Genomic DNA, 18,810 nt, shown 5'->3' on the forward strand with positions numbered 1-18,810 from the left:
CGAGCTTGTGAAAATGTATGTCACACATTTTAGCAAATTGTTGCACCTAGATTGAATGATTCATTAAAGGAATATAATTTGTATGATTAGATTATTTTTATTTCTAACAAGAAATACCGTTAAGATAAGGATTCATTTTGTGGAGTAATGATCGATTGTATAGGGAAATGAAGTGAAGGGTTCGTAACTAAACAGTATTAGTACTCCATGTAATTACCCTTGTAACATTTCAAATCCTTAACTTTCGAACTAGTCGACATTTATAGTTATCCATGATAGCTAATGTATTGAATTACATTACTCATGCATAAGTGTTTCACATTTAATAAATATTACTTATAAAGTAAATTAACTAAAACTTAATTGTCTTGAAAACAAACTGACTTTATTCAAGAATTTATAGTTAATTTGTATGCAATTTTCCTATATAAATTTGAAGGGTTGCGTGGTGTAATAATTAAATCCTCATTGTGTATGTAGGCTAAGTGTATTTATTATTCTTTACGTCATTCGTCAGTCGCGCGAATGTTAACTTTTTCTATTATTTTTGGCGCCTTGAAACTTATTCATGCTCCTATCAAAAAATATCCTAATTTCTTAATTGGAGCTCGAAACATGGGAATTTTAGGATTAAGTAAGTTAATTGCGGATGTTTCCCCTGAAGCCGTCAAAGAGAATGAAATCAAGAATTATTTTGGACGTAAAGTGGCCATTGATGCTTCTATGAGCCTCTATCAGTTTCTGATCGCTGTTCGAGGAGACGGCGGGAATCAATTGACGAATGCAGACGGAGAGACGACGTCGCATCTCATGGGTACTTTTTATCGGACCATTCGCATGGTAGAAAATGGGATCAAGCCCGTCTATGTTTTTGATGGAAAGCCGCCCAATCTCAAGGTACGAGGTTATCTCTCATATTCTTTCGGATATTAAATCATTTTAAATTTATATTAAATTTTTTTTTAGTCGGGTGAACTTGAAAAACGGTCAGAGAAGCGTTCTGAGGCGGAAGCTGCCTTAGAAAAAGCAAAAGAATTGGGAGATACCTCAGAAATCGATAAACAGGCTCGAAGACTCGTAAAGGTATCTTCCGTTCATGTGGAAGAGGCTAAAACTCTTTTGAAACTCATGGGAGTACCCACTGTATCTGCTCCTTGCGAAGCTGAGGCGCAATGTGCTGAATTATCTAAAGTAATGACATTGATATAGTCTTTATAAGTTATAACTAAGACACTATCCACGACTTTATTTTAGGGAGGCCTCGTTTACGGAGTTGGTACAGAAGATATGGACTCTCTTACTTTTGGTACAACCATCCTCTTACGTCACTTGACTTTTTCAGAAGCTCGAAAAATGCCAATTAAGGAGTTTCATATCGACAAGGTTCTAGAAGGATTTGGATTGACTCAAGAAGAGTTCATTGATCTATGCATACTCTTAGGCTGTGATTATTGTGATAAAATTCGTGGAATTGGTCCCAAGAGCGCCTTTAAGCTAATGAGTGAACATAAAAGTATTGAGAATCTTATTAAAAACCTAGATTCTAAAAAGTATTCAATACCTGAAAATTGGATGTTTGCCGAAGCTAGAAAACTCTTCGTGCATCCAGAGGTAGGTGGTTGAATAATAATGGAGTTTAATATTTTGAATAATCTGATGACTCTTAATGTTGTTAAGGTAACACCCTGTTCAGAAATTAATTTAAAATGGGAGAAACCAGATGAAGAGGGCCTGATAAAGTTCATGTGTGAAGAAAAGGGATTTGCCGAAGATCGAATTCGAAACGGTGCAAAGAAATTACTCAAAGCGAGACAAGGCTCTACACAAGGCCGATTAGATGGTTTTTTTAAAGTAATTTCAACTCCAAGTCCTAAAAGAAAGTCAAATGAACCACTTTCCAAAACAACATCCAACAAAAAAGCGAAAACAAATGGAAAGAAAGGGACTTATAAAAAATGATTCGTGACAATAACGAATGACTGCCTGCTAAATTATTAATTTTTAACTTCGCAAATAGAAAATATACTTTTAATTATACATGGAGGCAAATTATAATAGTAATTGCAAATATGTAATTTTGGGTTTTGTTATAAATTTCATTCTGAAGCTTTACTCTGATTCTCCATTAGATATCTCATCCCACTCATTTATTGTGTCTCAATACTTAAAAAACATTAATAATGGGATAAATCAATCCTTAATAATAAAGACAAATTGGTAATATTCAGTGATTGTGATTCATTTCTTGTTATATTAGATCAGAGATGAGCGTTCATCAGATGTAATTTGTAAAAGAAGCAGATATCTATTGTAAACGTTGGCGGCGAAAATCTCGTGAGATACATATCTACCACCTATAATAATTTGAGATATAATTAGTAAAAGACAAGTTGTAACTTTTTTGAATACCTGTTCCTCTTATATGCCTGTTTCCGTAGGGATGCATTGGCTACAGACAAGATAAAGAGTCTCGATCTCAGATATATATATGTGCATCCAGTAAAATAAAACCTATACCAACTTTAGAGTGAGGCTGAAGCCCTCCTCCCTGTATCTAAAAAGTATTAACCTTTTTTTAGGAGGGTGGATGGACTTGATGTACATATTATCTGTCCAGCATTGGAATATATAAGATAATATCGGTAAAGTTAATTTGAGTTTACCTATGCTATAATACAGCTTGATATTGTGAATAATAGTGATTGATGACCTTATTTAAACTTAGCACATTATAGGATATCATAAGGTTATATTAAAAAAAAGAACAACTTTATGTTTACCATATAATACGTTTGTTTGACAACCATAATGTGTGACTTGTTAAAAAGAAAAGTTAGCATTCACATTCGAAAACGTAAACATATGAATTTAATAGCTTTTTTTGTCATTTTTTCAACAAAATTTATTGAGTTTGAGCTCAAGGTAAATATTAATATCATCTATTCCACAAATATGTTCATTAGGTCCATAAACAGTACAAAAAATTCAAAGCATTATCCGTCGAAATTTAAGAATTTGTTTTAAAACTGATTCCCCTGGAATTATTCTCCAAAATGTTTATTCCCCCCTCCCAACCCTAAAATGAGATTTTGGGCCTCTAGATTGTATACCTATTATTACGTAGTCAAGGATGAGGTCAGTGAGATCTCTGATTTTTTTAAGCGGAAATATGCTGAACTATATAAAACCACTGGAACAGGGAAGGATCAACAATAAACCTTATAGGGTAATCAGTTCGCGTACTTGAAGGACCTCATTCATTTCAAAATCCTAGCTACGGCGATATGGAATCCATTTCCTTTTTAATTTATATGTGCGAGGAGTAATTAACTTGATTTATTCATATTAAATCACAAAATAAACACGCCAATCATTAATATATTTGTAGTAAGAATTTTTTGCTTCTCTGATACTCAAAACCAAAAAATTTTGTTCCTAAAAAAGGATACTTCGTAATACTTTTATTAACTTAATAGTGTGCCAATTGATTTTTTTGTTTTCTAAAGTCTATTATTGAATACCTTCAGACGTCCAAGAGTTGATTATTCAATTTAATGTCCGCATTTTGTAACAGATGTGACGAAAAATATTAGTAACTCACATCAATAGATTGTTAAGTGTATATATTATATTATTCATACACAGTTGTTCTACAGAATTATCATTATTACTTATTGAGTTTATTCTTTATATACTCCTAGTATTCGATCCTTATAAAGGTTATTTATTGTTGAGAACAAAATTTTCCATCTTATCCATCATTAAGGGACATGAAAGTAGATTAATTACATTGAGAAATAATTATTAATCAACATCACCCAAGTGAATGTGTTATTTTTAAGTAAAACAAATTATAATATTTATATAACTATTTGAAATTAGTTGTGTATAATCTTTTCATAAGCCAAAATACGAAAAATCGGGCTTGTGTTCAAAAATTTCTACATAAATTCGTTGTAATTTTCCATGAAGTTCTCTTCTTCGCAAGTTCATGCGAAAAAAGAACCCGGAAGTGTTAATTGTTGGAGTTGAGATGGTAGTAGTTTGAGAAGGTGTTGTGAGATTTTCTACGTATAATGACGATTTTTTTAAAAACACACATGTAATTGTGTACCTCCGGAGATAAAAAGAAATCTGATTAGATTTTCTAATGATGAACTAATAACTTTTCAGTAAAATTTAGAATTGGATAAGTACGTAGGCGTTAATCATCAGGAGTGGATGAACGCGATTCTCTAGAATAATTTGGAATACGATTATTAATGCGGGACAGACTCCAGCTTTTTTTCCTTTTCTTAAATTATTCCTTATAGTTTCAGTGTAAATTGCTCCTAACCAACTATAAGTTTGTACTTACCCCCTGGATATTATAATTATGAGTGAATGGCGGTAGTCAATTTTTAAAATTAAAAAGAGTAACATATATTTCAAGAATAGACAAAACATTTGACAGCTTTAATAAGTGCATTTGAAAATATATAAATATTTTAATTCTCTAATGATTAATAAAGAAGAAAAGGATCTTCCGATTAAAAGAGCGATCCTGGGATAACTTTCTTATGGATAATAATTATAGTATGTAAATCACAGACTCAAACATAGTGATAACTTATAAACTTTAAAAAATAAATATATAATTGCCTTTATAATATCATACCACCGCATTCATTTCTGTATGCTGAAGCTTTTTGTTTTAACAATACATAATTATATTATATTTATTGAGTAAATGGCAAGAAAACATCAAATGTTGGATGAAGAGAGTCGATTTTCAAATTCTTTAGGTTCGTCGGGTTTCCTTCCAGGACTTCTTCCGACAAGACTAGAAAAACCAGCTGAATTTTTGGGAGCTTCAGTAACAGTATTAGTACTATTATCTTGTTCCATAGAAGCTGCTCTCATTGCAGGATGTCGAGAGAGTTGCTCTACTGACGTAAGATATTTCCCAATGGGCAAACAACACTCTGGAAGTGTCTCCATGAGTGTGGGATTGCTGTGAGTTAGAAAAGGTTTCAAATAACGATTATCCAACTTGGACCACATTCGAGCCATCCATGAGGCAGGTAAGATTCGTCCCGTTTCAGAGGGTCTCTCCAATGAATTGTAGTCTTTATTAGGAGATGTAATAGGCTCTTCCTCCTGTGCATCATTTTCATTATTTTCAGAGCTTAAAGGGATTCCTAACCATGTAACAAGGCTCATTGTGGAGCCACCATTTACAATAACAGTTACAATAACAATGATAAGTGTAGTAGTTAAAATCATTTGACGAGACTCTGAGAGAGTGTTTCGTATGGCAAGAGCGAAGGCAATGGCGCCACGAAGACCACTCAAAAATAGCATGTGTTGCAAATTCATAGTGATTCTGTTTTGACGGACCAAATTGAGGAAAAAACTAAGTATGTAGACATTAATCGCTCGAGCAATAAATATTGCAAAAAAAGAGCCAACAATGAATCCTATGTTGAAGTTGTGATTCGCAAAAGTAAACATTGAGACTCCGATATAAGAAAATATAAAGTTTTCTGCCATGAAATTCAACAAATTAAAGAATTGTTTCGTAATATGTTTAGATTCAGATGATAGATTATTATATGTGTAATGAGCTTGACATATACCACAGAAAAGAACAGCAACAATCCCAGTCAGATTCAATACTTCAGCAACCAAGAATGTGGAGTAACTCATCAACACAAAAAGGGTAGACTCTAACTCTGGAAAGCGATGTATATGTGTAAACTTTGTGAGCAAAGCTGTAGTGCAGCCCATCAGAGATCCGACAAGAAATGATGCTCCAAATATCCCCAAAAAATCTCCAACGGCCTTCAAAAATAGCATAGCATTAAGAGACGTGTCTGTTCCATACGTTAAAGCGGACTCATAGTCCTCCACGGTTCTTGATATAACAATTGCAACAGCGTCATTCAGGATGGACTCTCCAAATACCAGAGCATAAAAGTTAACATCAACTTTAACATCATTGAACACGGCTAATATAGTGATGGGATCTGTAGCAGAAATAAGAGCTCCAAAGTGGAGGGTATCAATAAATCTAAAGAACTCTAGATTTGGGAGAATTTTGACAATTCCATAGAGGATTCCAGCTGTCACAAATGTAGATAAAGTTGTTCCAATAAAAGCGAGTGTTAAAATACTTCCAATATTCCGGAAAAAGAATTGTTTTTTCATGGAATAACCCGCATGAAATATGATAGGAGGGAGCAATATGTTAAAAAATATCTCAGGATCAAATGTTGTTTTTTGATCAATTTCACTTGAATGCGAGAACTCACCTGCAATCAAAATATGTTTATTAATAATATTAAATATATGAAAATGAATACTTTAATCCTTGATAAGATTATTATAATAATAAACCCTAAAAGGGATGTAACGGTTCCAAAGGGATCTCACATTTGAGCCCTTCTTGGAACACATTTTCATTTTTAAATCAATTAAAATCCATTAATATTTATAGATGTATGACATTGCTCATTAGCATGAAAAGCCTTCATATTAAGGGCTTACTTGCCTTTATAGGAGTATGCAATCGTTTTCTCAATACTTTGATTTTTATCCTTGCTATCAAGAAGTAAATAATCTGGAGGCCATCTTGGCCAATCACCAGATACATTCTTTGTCACAACCTCAACAAAGGATTTCGTATCCTGAGTGACACCATAACGAACTGCAGCTCCAACTACAAGACCATAGACGATGGCAAGTCCGGTTTCATGAACAAAGCGGATTCGACGATGTTTGAAGAGCCATATCGTAACGACAGTTAAGGTGAGGAGGCAGGTATACAGCAATAGAATCAAGGAGTCCAACTTGTGCAACAAGCTTTTCCTTTCGTCGATTTTGGTCTCTGAGGCTGCATCTGTGAAATCTTCTGCGCTTGACATCTTCAGTTACTGTCTCTAACTTATGAAGTTATTAGTAAGAGTAATATCAAATATGTTACATTATGATTACAAATAACAATTGACGCAGGAAAAGGAGAAATACCCTGGGCCGACAATTCTGTGATAAATAGGGATTTCCGCACTCCAGCTTACTCTTTTTATTTTGTAAGAGCACTCCTTTCCTCTAGCTACTCTAATAAAAACAATATTTTAAAAGAATCTACTATTAGAAACTTGCAGAGAAGAACACATGCCCGTTTGCTTTGTAGCGAAGGTGACATGATTAATTTATTTAAAAACACCTCTTCCATCAATGTTAAATGTTCATACCGCATACCTCAGAATTAGATACCATAAGTACATAACATATGAAAACTACCTATCAATCAATAAGCATATTATATCTACTGACGCTCTCGTATTGGCTCATGAAACCATATATTACTAATAACGACTCACCCCCTACAAAAGGAATAAATAGATCTTTCAATTTATTCTAAACATTTTGATATTACATATTTATTCCTAAACGAATAGGCCTAGTCGTACTAAACACAATGTATATTTTCTTTTTAGCAGGGAAATCCCCGTGATAACTATTTTTATTGATATGAATCCCTCAGAGGGGCAATTCCTCCAATAATGACAATTATGAACTAAATTTGAGTATTGTTCCTATGACTTTTTTCTGTGCATAACAGCTTTCTCCCCATTCCAGCTACGAATAGATAAAAATTCGAATCATATTTATCTGTTTTATTTATATTTCTGATGTGACGACTCAAATGTTTTGTTTTGTTTGTTAAGCAACCATATGTTTAATTCAATATCAATAATAATTCATATGAATAAAAAAAAGTTAGGCAAATAAAGTAAAAAGAACACATAATTGCGTTTTTTTATCTATTATTTTTTTTTGTTGCGTGATAATCTTTACATAATGCGAGTGACAAAAAAAATGAGGTCACTTAAGACGAGGGCAGAGGTACACACACCCAGCATCTTCTTCTTATACATGATTGTTTGACGAGAAACAAAAAAAAAGTAGTGTCTGAATGGGACTATAAATATCATCATCTTCTTCCTTAACTATCTTCACAATTAAGGGAAACAACAGGCTGTAGGTCAACTTGTTTACTGTCCTTAGATTTAAATTTAGGCGTCAAAGGGAAGAGATTTGAGCATTTCTCTCTATACTCTTCAGAGAAGGATTTTCCAGAATGACCAAAAACCCCATTGATTAGATCGTCAAGCACATCACTGCATCTCTGAAAAATAATTGTTAGCGTTAATATTTAGAATTGTCAAATTTGAGGATATATACCTCAATATTTGTTCCGTCAATATGGAGCTGAGTAATAATTTTTAGAGCCTCATCCTTTCGATTGTGGTCTAAATACACCATTATACGCGCACCTATTACGAATTATAACAATGTAGATAACTGTAGACACATAAAAATATATGAAGATACCTGCAGCAAGATGTTCAAAAGACTTTGCGTTAGAGGCTATAAACTCCTCATTCCTTTGAGTCGCTGTTTGTTTCCCAAATATATCTTGTGTTTCTTGTTCTATGACGGTTTTGACTGGACTATGAAATTTTGACATATTGGATTCGATGTAGCGATGAAACTTCGAAAACATGAGATAAACTTTCGGAGGGAGAGCCTTCAAGGATGTATCAACTAGTATTTTCTTGGCCTTCTTTATGCATTTCAACATTAACAAGGGTTTTTCTAAACGTGAGAAAGAAATTGATAGTAGTAGTAGTAATTAAGCAATATGCAGAATGGATTTCTTCCAAATACCTTTACGAAAATATATTTCAAAAGCCAACAACTGAGTTTCCATTTTTTCACTGCAGAGACTCTGGAGCGGTGTTAGAAATTTAATTGCTTCATTGAGTGGAGATTGTGGTCTTTCCAGCTTTTGAGGAAATAGTTCCTCCTTCATTGGAATATCTAATTCATCGTCATTCTTTTTCTGAGCTTTATTATGAAGATTCTTCTTGGCCTGAACCTAAAAAAGAATATATTAAATACTCCATATGTACTTATTGGTAATCAATGAACGAACGTCTTACTTGTTGTTGTTGGTGCTGCTCTTGCTCTGCCTTCCTCAGCGCCTTTTTCTGCTTGTTTCTTATTTTTTTAAGCTCAGAAGGATCAAGGTTCTCGGTGTCGATATAATCATTAGTATTATGATCTGGCAATGGCTTATCAAAAAGTTGAAGGTAAATTTTAATAGCACAATGTGCAGCCTTCTCAAAAAACGTGTGAGACCTCAATTGATCTTCAAATCTAAGAAGCTCAATGTAAGAACGCAGAGTCATCTTCCTCATACAATAAGTATGGAAATCAAATTGATCCTCCACCATGTCAGTGAAATGCTACAAGAGTAATATTATTATTATTTTTTTTTTTTTTCAAAAACAAGAAATGAACGTAAAATATATTATAACTTACGCGATCCACTTCAATACATTTTTTTAAGGCGTCTCCAAATTGTCCGCTGCGCCAATAGCTAAGAGCACACTCCGTTTGAAACCACATACACTGCATTTCATTCAAGTTTTCCATTGCAGAAACCCCTTCACGTGTAAACCTTTGACACATTTCTTCCGCCTCGGTGACTTTGTTTGCTCGAAGAAGATACTTGGCACTTTTACAATTAAGGTAACGATCCGCGGTATCAAGGGATTGGGCTTCATTGAGGTACTTAACTGCTTCATCAATATTTCCAACATGCTATTCATGGAGATATAAGAAAATGTCATGCCATGTAATTTTTAAGGAAAAATAAATAAATTCCATCACTCAATAAATAAACTACCTAAAACGTATATGTAATAAACCGAAAGAACAAACGACAGACAAATAATAATAATATGGAAATTTGTTTTGAGAAAAACAATTAAGATTATGTAAACGCAGTTGACAGGAGAATTTGACCACACACACAAACATACACATACACACATGTTGATTTAAACAACCTTAGTTAAAAATAATCTAAGCTCATCAATATTTTTTTTGGAAATGTTTCAATTGGAAAGCAAAAAATGTGGACGAAAAAAAAAGTACGTACAACAAAAATAACATCAATTTGTAAAATTAAATATTTGTAAATAGAAACATGAATATAAAGGATTTTTTTAAACAAACCCAAACATAATAGCCTAATTAGAAAAATTAAATAATTACCTTATTTATTTTGCCTTTAAGTAGTAATAATTCAATTAGCGTCGGAGTATGTTCTATAGCTCTATCAACAGCATCTACAGCCTTAATATGATCCCCCAGGAAGTCATAGTGTTGCCCAAGATAGTAGTAGACCCATAATACAGCTGTAACTGGCTCCTCACTTCCCTTTTTTTCGAAAGAAGAGTACTCCAACAAATTTTCAAGATAGGTAGTAACGGTTTCTTCGATGATTTTAACCTTGTCTTGATCCGAATATAGCGCCCTTAGATCCACAAATAAAGGAGGAACACCCTTTCTTAAAGCTTTTTTAAGATAAGCGTCCAATAGTTTCTTAAAATTTGAACCTAAACAAGGATTAGAGACATACATTACAAGGAAGTCCCTTCTTGAATGATTATTAATGATTCAATACCTTTTGCAACTACCAAGGCCAATCTTCTAGGAGCTTGGGCTCGAGGCATTTTCTCAGTATACGACTGATACATTTCCAGTTGTTTATCCTCATCCTGCCTCACTTCCAAAGCGTCAATAAGCTTGTCATAATGGCTATGATTTTCAGGATTTCGCTTGATAAGGGATCTGTAGACTTCCTCAGCCTCTTTATTTCTACCCAGATGGAGAAGATACTTTCCTTTTATTTCAAGGAGTGTCATTTTGTCACAAATTTGCTTTTCGTACTTTTCCAAGTGATTCAAAGCGCCTTCGACATCTCCAGACTCATTCATCACCATATTTTGATACAAAAGAAGCTCGCTATGTTCAAAGTCATAAGTTGTTTTCTACATAAAAAGGATAATATATAAAAGTGATTCACAGGGTGGGAAGGACTTTCAATTAATTTCATCTCGAAAACCATGGGTAAAAACGGGTCTAACATAATAATAGCCACTCATATTAGTTAATTCATCGTCTAGAAGATGATATGGGGAAAAAACAAACTCTCATCAGTTGTTACAAACTTTTACCTTATTATATAAAGCTTCCATAACTCTACCAACTAATTCCCTATTGACCCCCGAACTCTGTTTAATGTAATGTCGGATATGATATTAAAAAAGTAATAAGTAAATTGCAGAGTAAATGAATGGGATACTCACTTCATACGTCTCTCTAAATTCCCCCGAGAATTTTAAGAGCCATATCGTAATCTTCTAAAAGATGGTACGACATAGCAAAACCAATCCATGATGATCTTTGGGCAGGACGGATGGAAAATATTTGGAAACGAGTTTCCTGTGATGTATTGAGTGGATATTAGATTAAATATGAGGCATGTTTTACAATATGAAATAGGCTAAATACTTTGTAACCCTCAAGATCTCTCATTTGAATTTGAAGTAATGACAAGTCCCGAAGAATTTGGATGTTGATTTTGTCACATTTCAAGGCATTTCGGTAGCATTTGATGGCTTCCTCGTACTTTTTGTCGCTCCTTTGAAGTAAACCGTAGACATGCCAACAGACATGGGACTTCACATCATTTCGAAGACCTCTCCGAACGTAATCATAGGCTTCTTCCTTCCTCCCCAAGCAATTCAGGGTCAAGCCCTTCATTGCCATCGTTTCCCCATGTTCCGCAAATTTAGGGTTCGACAGGATTTGTTTGGAGAATTTGAGACCATTTTTGTACTGCTTCTGCTCGTAGCATTTCTGTAAGAAACTCAAAGAGTCGTAGCAAGAGATCAAGGATTCAGATTAGTCACAACTCACGAGTATCCTCTTAAAGAGAGCGTTCTCCTTAGGAGGCAAAGGGTTAGATGACGGCATCTCCTCTTCCTATCAACAAAAGAAGATTGGATCTCAAATATTCCTCGTGGCTCAGTATCGGCGAATCCCGTGGACTTGGACTTGTAGGGTAACTCACTCCCCCTCACTCATCTACAGATACACACACGCGCACGCACACGCTTTCCTTTCTGCTGCCAACTTTGCTTCCTCCTTTTCAGTCCTTCCATCATCAGCTACACCAGCTTCCCTCACACTCCATGCACACACACACACACACACTCTCTTCATTCCACATGCATCAGCATCACCTACTTCTTCTTCTTCTTTTCTTGCGCTTTCTTCCTTACTCCATTTCACAAGCAGTGATTGGTCCATTCAACCCTTTTCTCGCTAAAGGTCCTCTTCTACTGATTTCCCTCTTATTTTTTTGAATTTCGTTATTACAAATTTAAATTAATATCCATCCCAAGTGTCATTTAAGATTTTATTCGGAGTCTATCTTGATATCCTTCAATTCCACGAACAAAGATATGATGAAACCTTTTAACCCAAAAGTATCGCTAACTAAAAAACATCGGGAAAGTTTATATTTTGTGTTTGTAATCTGATTTTATAAGCCTGGAAAAGTCTAAAATATTTTTTCCACACTATTTTACATTAAACGCAATGACAAATCTACTGCTTTGGCCAGGTCATTTTCACGAAGATAATTGTATACATCAGGATATACTTATGCATGACTTCCCTCAATTTTACAACTGTACATAATGTGATAGTTATATATAAAAAAAGAGAATTCTTGATCCGCATAAGCAGAAATCCAATCAGAAATTGAGTAATCATGGATCTCAGACTTATCAAACGATAATTCTTGTTCAATTTGCATGATATTAACCCGAATTTATCAAGTAAAAACTCCACCAATTCCATTGATTAATTAATTATTTGAACTTGGATTTGAAAGTTCCTTAAATTTCAATGACCTATAAGTCAGGGAGGTCATGTCAATGCGTTACTCCTTGCTCAACCCCAAATCTTTTAATATACAAGTATACATATTCATATTCAATGCACTGTAGAATAACGATATTAATTAATTTGAAATGTGTGAGATATTATTCCAGATAACTGGGATAAGGAACACACGAAGTTGCAAGTGCACTTGGTATATGTCTTAATAGAAAGAGAAATTACTGTAGAAGAGTATTAACAGAGGGCACTAAAAAAGGAAAATTGTAAAAAAAAGGAGAAAGAAACATTGAAAAGAGCGAGATGATATTGATGTCCAATGAGGAGCAACATTCAAGGTGCTGAAAAAAAAGAAGGAAAATAGGGAGAGGGAGGAGGGGGAGCGAATTACAAAGAGATATGAAGACAAACAGATAGAGAGAGAGAGAGGGAAAATATTTCCTTCTGTCTTCATCCTCCGAAGAAGAAATAAAAAATAGAAATGAGAAGAAGAAAGAAAGAAGAAGGAAAAAGAGAAAGAGAGAGAGAGCGAGAGAAAAGTAAAGTTAAAGTAAAGTTGGGGACAGAGAGACACAAACGAAAGAAGAGAGGGAGTGATTGAAGATTCAGGGATTTTGCTTTTGTTTCATTGTTTGGGATTCCTGAGATCAATTGGAGATTGGATCATCACATCAATGATGAAGAGTATGGGTCCCAAAAAAGAGGGGAAAATGCGGATTCGCGCATTTCCCTTAACCATGGACGAAAAGTTTGTGGAAACGATTTGGAATCTACTAAAGGAGGCTATTCAAGAAATTCAGAGGAAAAACAACTCTGGACTGAGTTTTGAAGAGCTCTATCGTAATGCATATACTATGGTTCTTCACAAGCACGGGGAAAAGCTCTACAATGGCCTTCGCGACGTCGTTACACAGCATCTTGAATCCAAAGTAAGATCTTGGACAGATCCTCCTGGCTCTGCTTGATGCTTGAAAGTGAAGGTGCAAGCAAAAGACGAGCCAGTGCAGTCTTTGTAGCAGAACCCCTCAAATGTCATTACAAATTAAAGATGACACTGAGTTGGAGACATCCAATATTTGGAATCTGACATATAATAAGTCAATATATGGGATTAATAGGAATACTGCTGACACAAGTCAATGAGTGTCTGTCTTAAGGATATATCAAATGCTCTTTCATTTTAATTAAAGGGAAAAAGTCGTTAATTATTTGTGACACCTCATGGATTTCCAAAATTGAAAAGTGTTCTTAAGTTATATCAATTAGATATCTAATAATCTTTATGAACTGATTAGATAAAGTCCCCCTTTTCTTTACTCCCTCTTATAAATTAAATTAATCCAGTTGTATTCATATATGTATATATTTTTTACAAACAAGGACTAACCCTTCAAATCATTTTCAGGTTCGAGTTGATGTTTTAGGTTCTCTTAATAACAATTTTCTCCAGACTCTGAATGCGGCGTGGAATGATCATCAAACCTCAATGGTCATGATAAGAGACATTTTAATGTATATGGATAGAGTTTATGTACAACAAAATAATTGTGAGAACGTTTATAATTTGGGGTTATCTCTTTTTCGAGATCGAGTTGTCAGATATGGATGCATCGGAAATCATTTGAGAGTCACTCTTCTCAATATGATCATGATGGTAAAAGATAATAATTCAAATTATATTTCAAAGGAGTAGAGATAAACTTATTTCATCTTACTTCTGTAGGAAAGACGAGGAGAAGTAATTGATCGTTTGGCTATCAAAAATGCATGTCAAATGTTGATGATGCTGGGTATTGATACTCGACATGTTTACGAAGAAGATTTTGAGAGTCACTTCCTCAGTCAGTCTGCTGAATTTTATCGAATCGAGAGCCATAAGTTCCTTGCGGAAAATTCCGCATCTGTATACATTCGTAAAGTAGAAGCCAGAATTAATGAAGAAGCGGAAAGAGCAAAACATTATTTAGATGAAAGTACTGAGAAACGTATAGTTAAGGTGGGTTCTTATTTTAGATCATTTGCGTTATTGTTTTGGTTATTAAATTTTATGCTATTCATTTTTTTAAGGTTGTCGAAGAAGAGCTCATTGAAAGACACATGAAGACAATTGTAGAAATGGATAACAGTGGGGTTGTGCACATGCTGACAAACCAAAAGACAGATGATTTAGCCTGTATGTATGATCTGTTTGACAGAGTTAGTTCTGGTCATCGAGCTATGGCAGAGTGTGTGTCACAACACTTGAGAATGCAGGGAAAAGCGTTAGTTCAGGAAGATGGCTCTGGAGGAAGTGGTGGGAGTAACGTAAATGCCATTACTTATGTTCAAAATCTTCTGGATCTCAAAGATCGATATGACCACTTTTTATCTGAGTCTTTCCGGAACGACAAATTCTTTAAACAATTCATATCATCTGCATTCGAACATTTTCTCAATTTAAACAAACGCTCACCCGAGTATTTAAGCTTGTTCATCGATGACAAACTCAAAAAGGGAGTTCGTGGATTAAGTGATGCTGAAGTTGAATCTGTGCTTGATAAAGCTATGATTCTATTTCGATTTCTCCAAGAAAAGGATGCTTTCGAAGAATATTATAAGCGTCATCTTGCTAGACGATTACTGAATCAGAAGTCTGCCTCCGATGATTCAGAAAAAATGATGATAAGTAAATTAAAATCTGAATGTGGCTGTCAGTTTACATCTAAGTTGGAGGGAATGTTTAAAGATATGACTCTGAGCAACACTGTTAATGATGAATTCAGACAGTACTTGAGTAAAACAGAAAGAAGCCTTGGAGGCTTAGATATAACCGTGCGAGTACTCACAACAGGTTATTGGCCTGGACAGAATGCGCCTCCCGCAATCAATTTATCCGTCGTGCCCGCACAAGCATTTGATGTGTTCCGACACTTTTATCTTGCAAAGCATTCCGGTCGGGTTTTAACGTTGCAGCCGTCTACAGGTACTGCCGACCTGAATGCCTTATTTTTTGGAACGAAAAGTTCAACAACAAAAGACTCTAAAGATGAAGCATCTTCTTCACTATGTGAAGGACCTGCTACATCAACTTCCTCAACCAAGTCCCAAATCAAGAAGCATATTATTTGTGTTAACACGTACCAGATGTGCATTTTGTTATTATTCAATTTACGAGATAGACTTACTTTCGATGAGATAAAAGAAGAGACTTCCATACCTGAGAAAGAGTTGACCAGAGCTCTTCAGCCTTTAGCAATAGGAAAAGCAAGTCAAAGAATACTGGTTAAATCCCCTAAAACAAAGGAAATTGAGGGATCGCATTTTTTCTCAGTGAACGATGCCTTCACTTCCCAATTCCATAGGGTGAAAATTCAACAAGCCTCAGCGAGACAAGGAGAATCTGAACCCGAACGAAATGAAACGAAGCGCAAGGTCGACGAAGATCGTAAGCACGAAATAGAAGCTTGTATTGTGAGAATTATGAAATCTAGGAAAACGCTCAATCACAACCAACTGGTCTCTGAAGTTGTTGAACAATTAAACAAAAGATTCCAACCTTCTCCGGTCGTCATCAAGAAGAGGATTGAAGGTTTGATAGAGAGAGAATACATCTGTCGGCAAGAATCTGATAGAAAAACCTATGTGTATCTTGCATAAAATAGTAAAATTTTATTCGATAAATATTATAAGAGTTGGGACTTTATTTTCATCATCTGTTTTTTTTCTCTTAATAATGCCGATTGATCCATTTATCCTATTATTTCAATGTTTCTTTTCTCATCAACAACTTAAATATGTCCCTCTGAAGTAGTATCCCATGTCTCTGAAAGACGCAAAAAGGTGTATAAACTGACATTAAATATATATTGCTTATTGCAGAGACACTAAAGATTGAAATTGAGTATATGTTAATTTCCCCCCCCCCCTTTTTTGAGAAAGATCTGTGATAATATGTACATGAAAAAGTAATCACTTTTTCTCTTCAAGCTTAAGTAGAAAATGTTTTATGTACTCATTTAATATTTTTTTTTTTAAATCGAAATGGATTGTTTTGATGTTATCTAAATTTTCCTATCTTTTTGCCTCAATCCTAATATTTTATTGAAAAAAAAAAAAGGAAGTTTAACAAACTTCTTTCCCTCACAGCAGCAGTTGGTAATAATTTGATGTGTCTTTGGGTTGCAAATAATGATGAAGCAACAACCGGGTTAGAAAAACAATAAAGTTAAGAATTGTCTTAAGTTCTGGAACTGACTAAATTGCATGTTATTTATTTAATATCAACTCCACAGCTGATTGATACAGGGACATATTAATTTTCTTAAGGCGCTCTACTTCTTTGTCATTATTATTAATATTGGACGACTCGGATTTGGCTGCGTATGGAATAGGGCTTAGAGTATCATCTTCAAGGAAGGAGTCCTCGAAACCGTAAGGAGTAGACACTTTAAGTGTATAGTTGTCATTTGAACCGATATTCTTTTCCAGTTGACATAGATTCAAATCTTGCAGAAAGTCTTCATGATCCAGCATACCCCGTGGAGGAGGAGATAAAAACGTCGCTATAGTCACAAGGCCTTTCATGGAAATTATTCTTAGGGTTTGTCTACTTTTCACATCCCAAATTCGAACATCTTTATCTTCTGATCCCGAAGCAAGTGTACTACCATCTATAGAAATAGATAAACAAGATATGGGTAGTGAGTGTCCAAGGAATGAGTTTTTTTGGGATGGAGAAATCATTGTTTTGATGGAATCACTTTTACAAGGAGTATCTCTTAGGCTAAAAGTATGTATATCTCCTTTTGACGAGCCTAGATAGATCCAAACTTCGGAGCTGTCGACAGCAATTGAAGTGAGTGGCTTTGAAAAAGTAACTTCTAAGAGAAGTGATGCAGATGGAAGGTCATACACTCTCACATGTTGATCGTAGGAGCAAGTGAATATACGGGCTCTTGGGCCACCTTTACCCACAACAAGATCTGTAATCTGATTGAAACAAACAAAAAAGAAGATTATTCTCAGGAAGTTAATTAAATGTAATTAAAAAAAATTACTTCTAATGCACTATCATTCCAAATGTGATAGGGTTCTTTTGTTGATTCAGAAGGAGACATAACCTCAGATAGACTCCATGCGATGAGAGCTCCGTCTTTTCCGGCTGATAGAATAAAAGATCCATCATCTGTCCAGGCGAGTCGATTTACCTCCTGATAGTGTCGAACTAATATATTGAGAAGTCTCCCCGTATTTGTCTGCCATAAATAGATAGACTCTGCAATGGATCCAACAAGAAATCGACCATCATTCGGATTCGCACTTAAGGCCTTGAGCTTCCCAGGTGTGGTTATCTTAATTAAATAGAACATTAAAAATGAATCATCAAATAACACGTCAAAAATAGATGGCTTACTTTTTGAGGGAGTTGTTCATGTCGATCCAATCTCCATACGTTCAAGACAGCTTTGTTCTTGAGAACAGACACGACGTAAGAAGATCCAAGGATGTTAAATGATCCGGGAATGGAAGTACCTCCTTTGTAAGTTACAAGCGAAGTCCCATTGCTTGGATCCCAAACAGCAAGATTCCATTGAGCTCCATAATCATCTCCCGTCACTAAAACTTCGTTTCGTCGAACATTCATTTCCAGATTCACGTGTTTACAAGTCAATTTACTGTTAATGGATTTCAATCTTTGTTGTGAAAGGTTTAGGGAGAGGGACAATTATAATTTATAGTCGTGCGTCATGAGCAGAGTAGGAATAGATAGCATTTAAATTCTATGTTTATAAGTCAAATGACGTCATTAAAAAACTCCTGTTGAAGTTAAATCTCATTAAATTCATATTTTGTTGGGAAAAAGTTTCAATTTCTGTAGCAAACACTAAATGTGCAAATGAAAAATATATTTCTTAATATTCCTTTTTGGAGGAAGAAATGATAAAAATTCCTACAACAGATTAATCGGCTCAGAACTTGGCATGGTTTTGGAATTTTTTTATTAAATTTTTTTGCTCGGCTCCA

General features: G+C 34.7%; 5 protein-coding genes across 5 annotated transcripts; 2 read left to right on the forward strand and 3 right to left on the reverse strand.

The window, feature by feature from the left end:
* Positions 1–513: 513 nt before the first annotated feature.
* Positions 514–2,227, forward strand: Fen1 (flap endonuclease 1). The gene is made up of 4 exons (XM_040715156.2): positions 514–897; positions 967–1,191; positions 1,255–1,611; positions 1,678–2,227. Exons 1-4 carry the CDS (start codon positions 526–528, stop codon positions 1,957–1,959), a joined length of 1,236 nt encoding a protein of 411 aa, XP_040571090.1. The 5' UTR covers positions 514–525; the 3' UTR covers positions 1,960–2,227.
* A 2,170-nt stretch (positions 2,228–4,397) lies between these two features.
* On the reverse strand, positions 4,398–7,111 carry LOC121119528 (sodium/hydrogen exchanger 7). Its single transcript, XM_040714212.2, has 2 exons — positions 6,533–7,111; positions 4,398–6,293 (listed from the first exon to the last, which is right to left on the reverse strand). Exons 1-2 carry the CDS (start codon positions 6,903–6,905, stop codon positions 4,744–4,746), a joined length of 1,923 nt encoding a protein of 640 aa, XP_040570146.1. The 5' UTR covers positions 6,906–7,111; the 3' UTR covers positions 4,398–4,743.
* Positions 7,112–7,693: 582 nt separating this feature from the next.
* Naa15-16 (N-alpha-acetyltransferase 15/16) lies at positions 7,694–12,011 on the reverse strand. Its single transcript, XM_040714210.2, is given in 12 exon segments — positions 7,694–8,173; positions 8,230–8,321; positions 8,380–8,643; positions 8,716–8,926; positions 8,991–9,296; positions 9,373–9,654; positions 10,111–10,454; positions 10,523–10,889; positions 11,208–11,231; positions 11,233–11,343; positions 11,413–11,760; positions 11,821–12,011. Coding segments are annotated over 12 exon segments (2,589 nt in total). The 5' UTR covers positions 11,878–12,011; the 3' UTR covers positions 7,694–7,990.
* Positions 12,012–13,214: 1,203 nt separating this feature from the next.
* Cul3 (cullin 3) lies at positions 13,215–17,045 on the forward strand. The gene is made up of 4 exons (XM_040714211.2): positions 13,215–13,736; positions 14,213–14,461; positions 14,531–14,803; positions 14,875–17,045. Exons 1-4 carry the CDS (start codon positions 13,482–13,484, stop codon positions 16,441–16,443), a joined length of 2,346 nt encoding a protein of 781 aa, XP_040570145.1. The 5' UTR covers positions 13,215–13,481; the 3' UTR covers positions 16,444–17,045.
* On the reverse strand, positions 16,892–18,510 carry LOC121119529 (WD repeat-containing protein 18). The gene is made up of 3 exons (XM_040714213.2): positions 18,200–18,510; positions 17,844–18,137; positions 16,892–17,775 (listed from the first exon to the last, which is right to left on the reverse strand). Exons 1-3 carry the CDS (start codon positions 18,428–18,430, stop codon positions 17,053–17,055), a joined length of 1,248 nt encoding a protein of 415 aa, XP_040570147.1. The 5' UTR covers positions 18,431–18,510; the 3' UTR covers positions 16,892–17,052.
* Between the last annotated feature and the right edge of the window lie 300 nt (positions 18,511–18,810).

The sequence above is a fragment of the Lepeophtheirus salmonis genome, chromosome 6 (assembly GCF_016086655.4).
Source record: "Lepeophtheirus salmonis chromosome 6, UVic_Lsal_1.4, whole genome shotgun sequence".
In the NCBI taxonomy this organism is placed as follows: domain Eukaryota; kingdom Metazoa; phylum Arthropoda; class Copepoda; order Siphonostomatoida; family Caligidae; genus Lepeophtheirus; species Lepeophtheirus salmonis.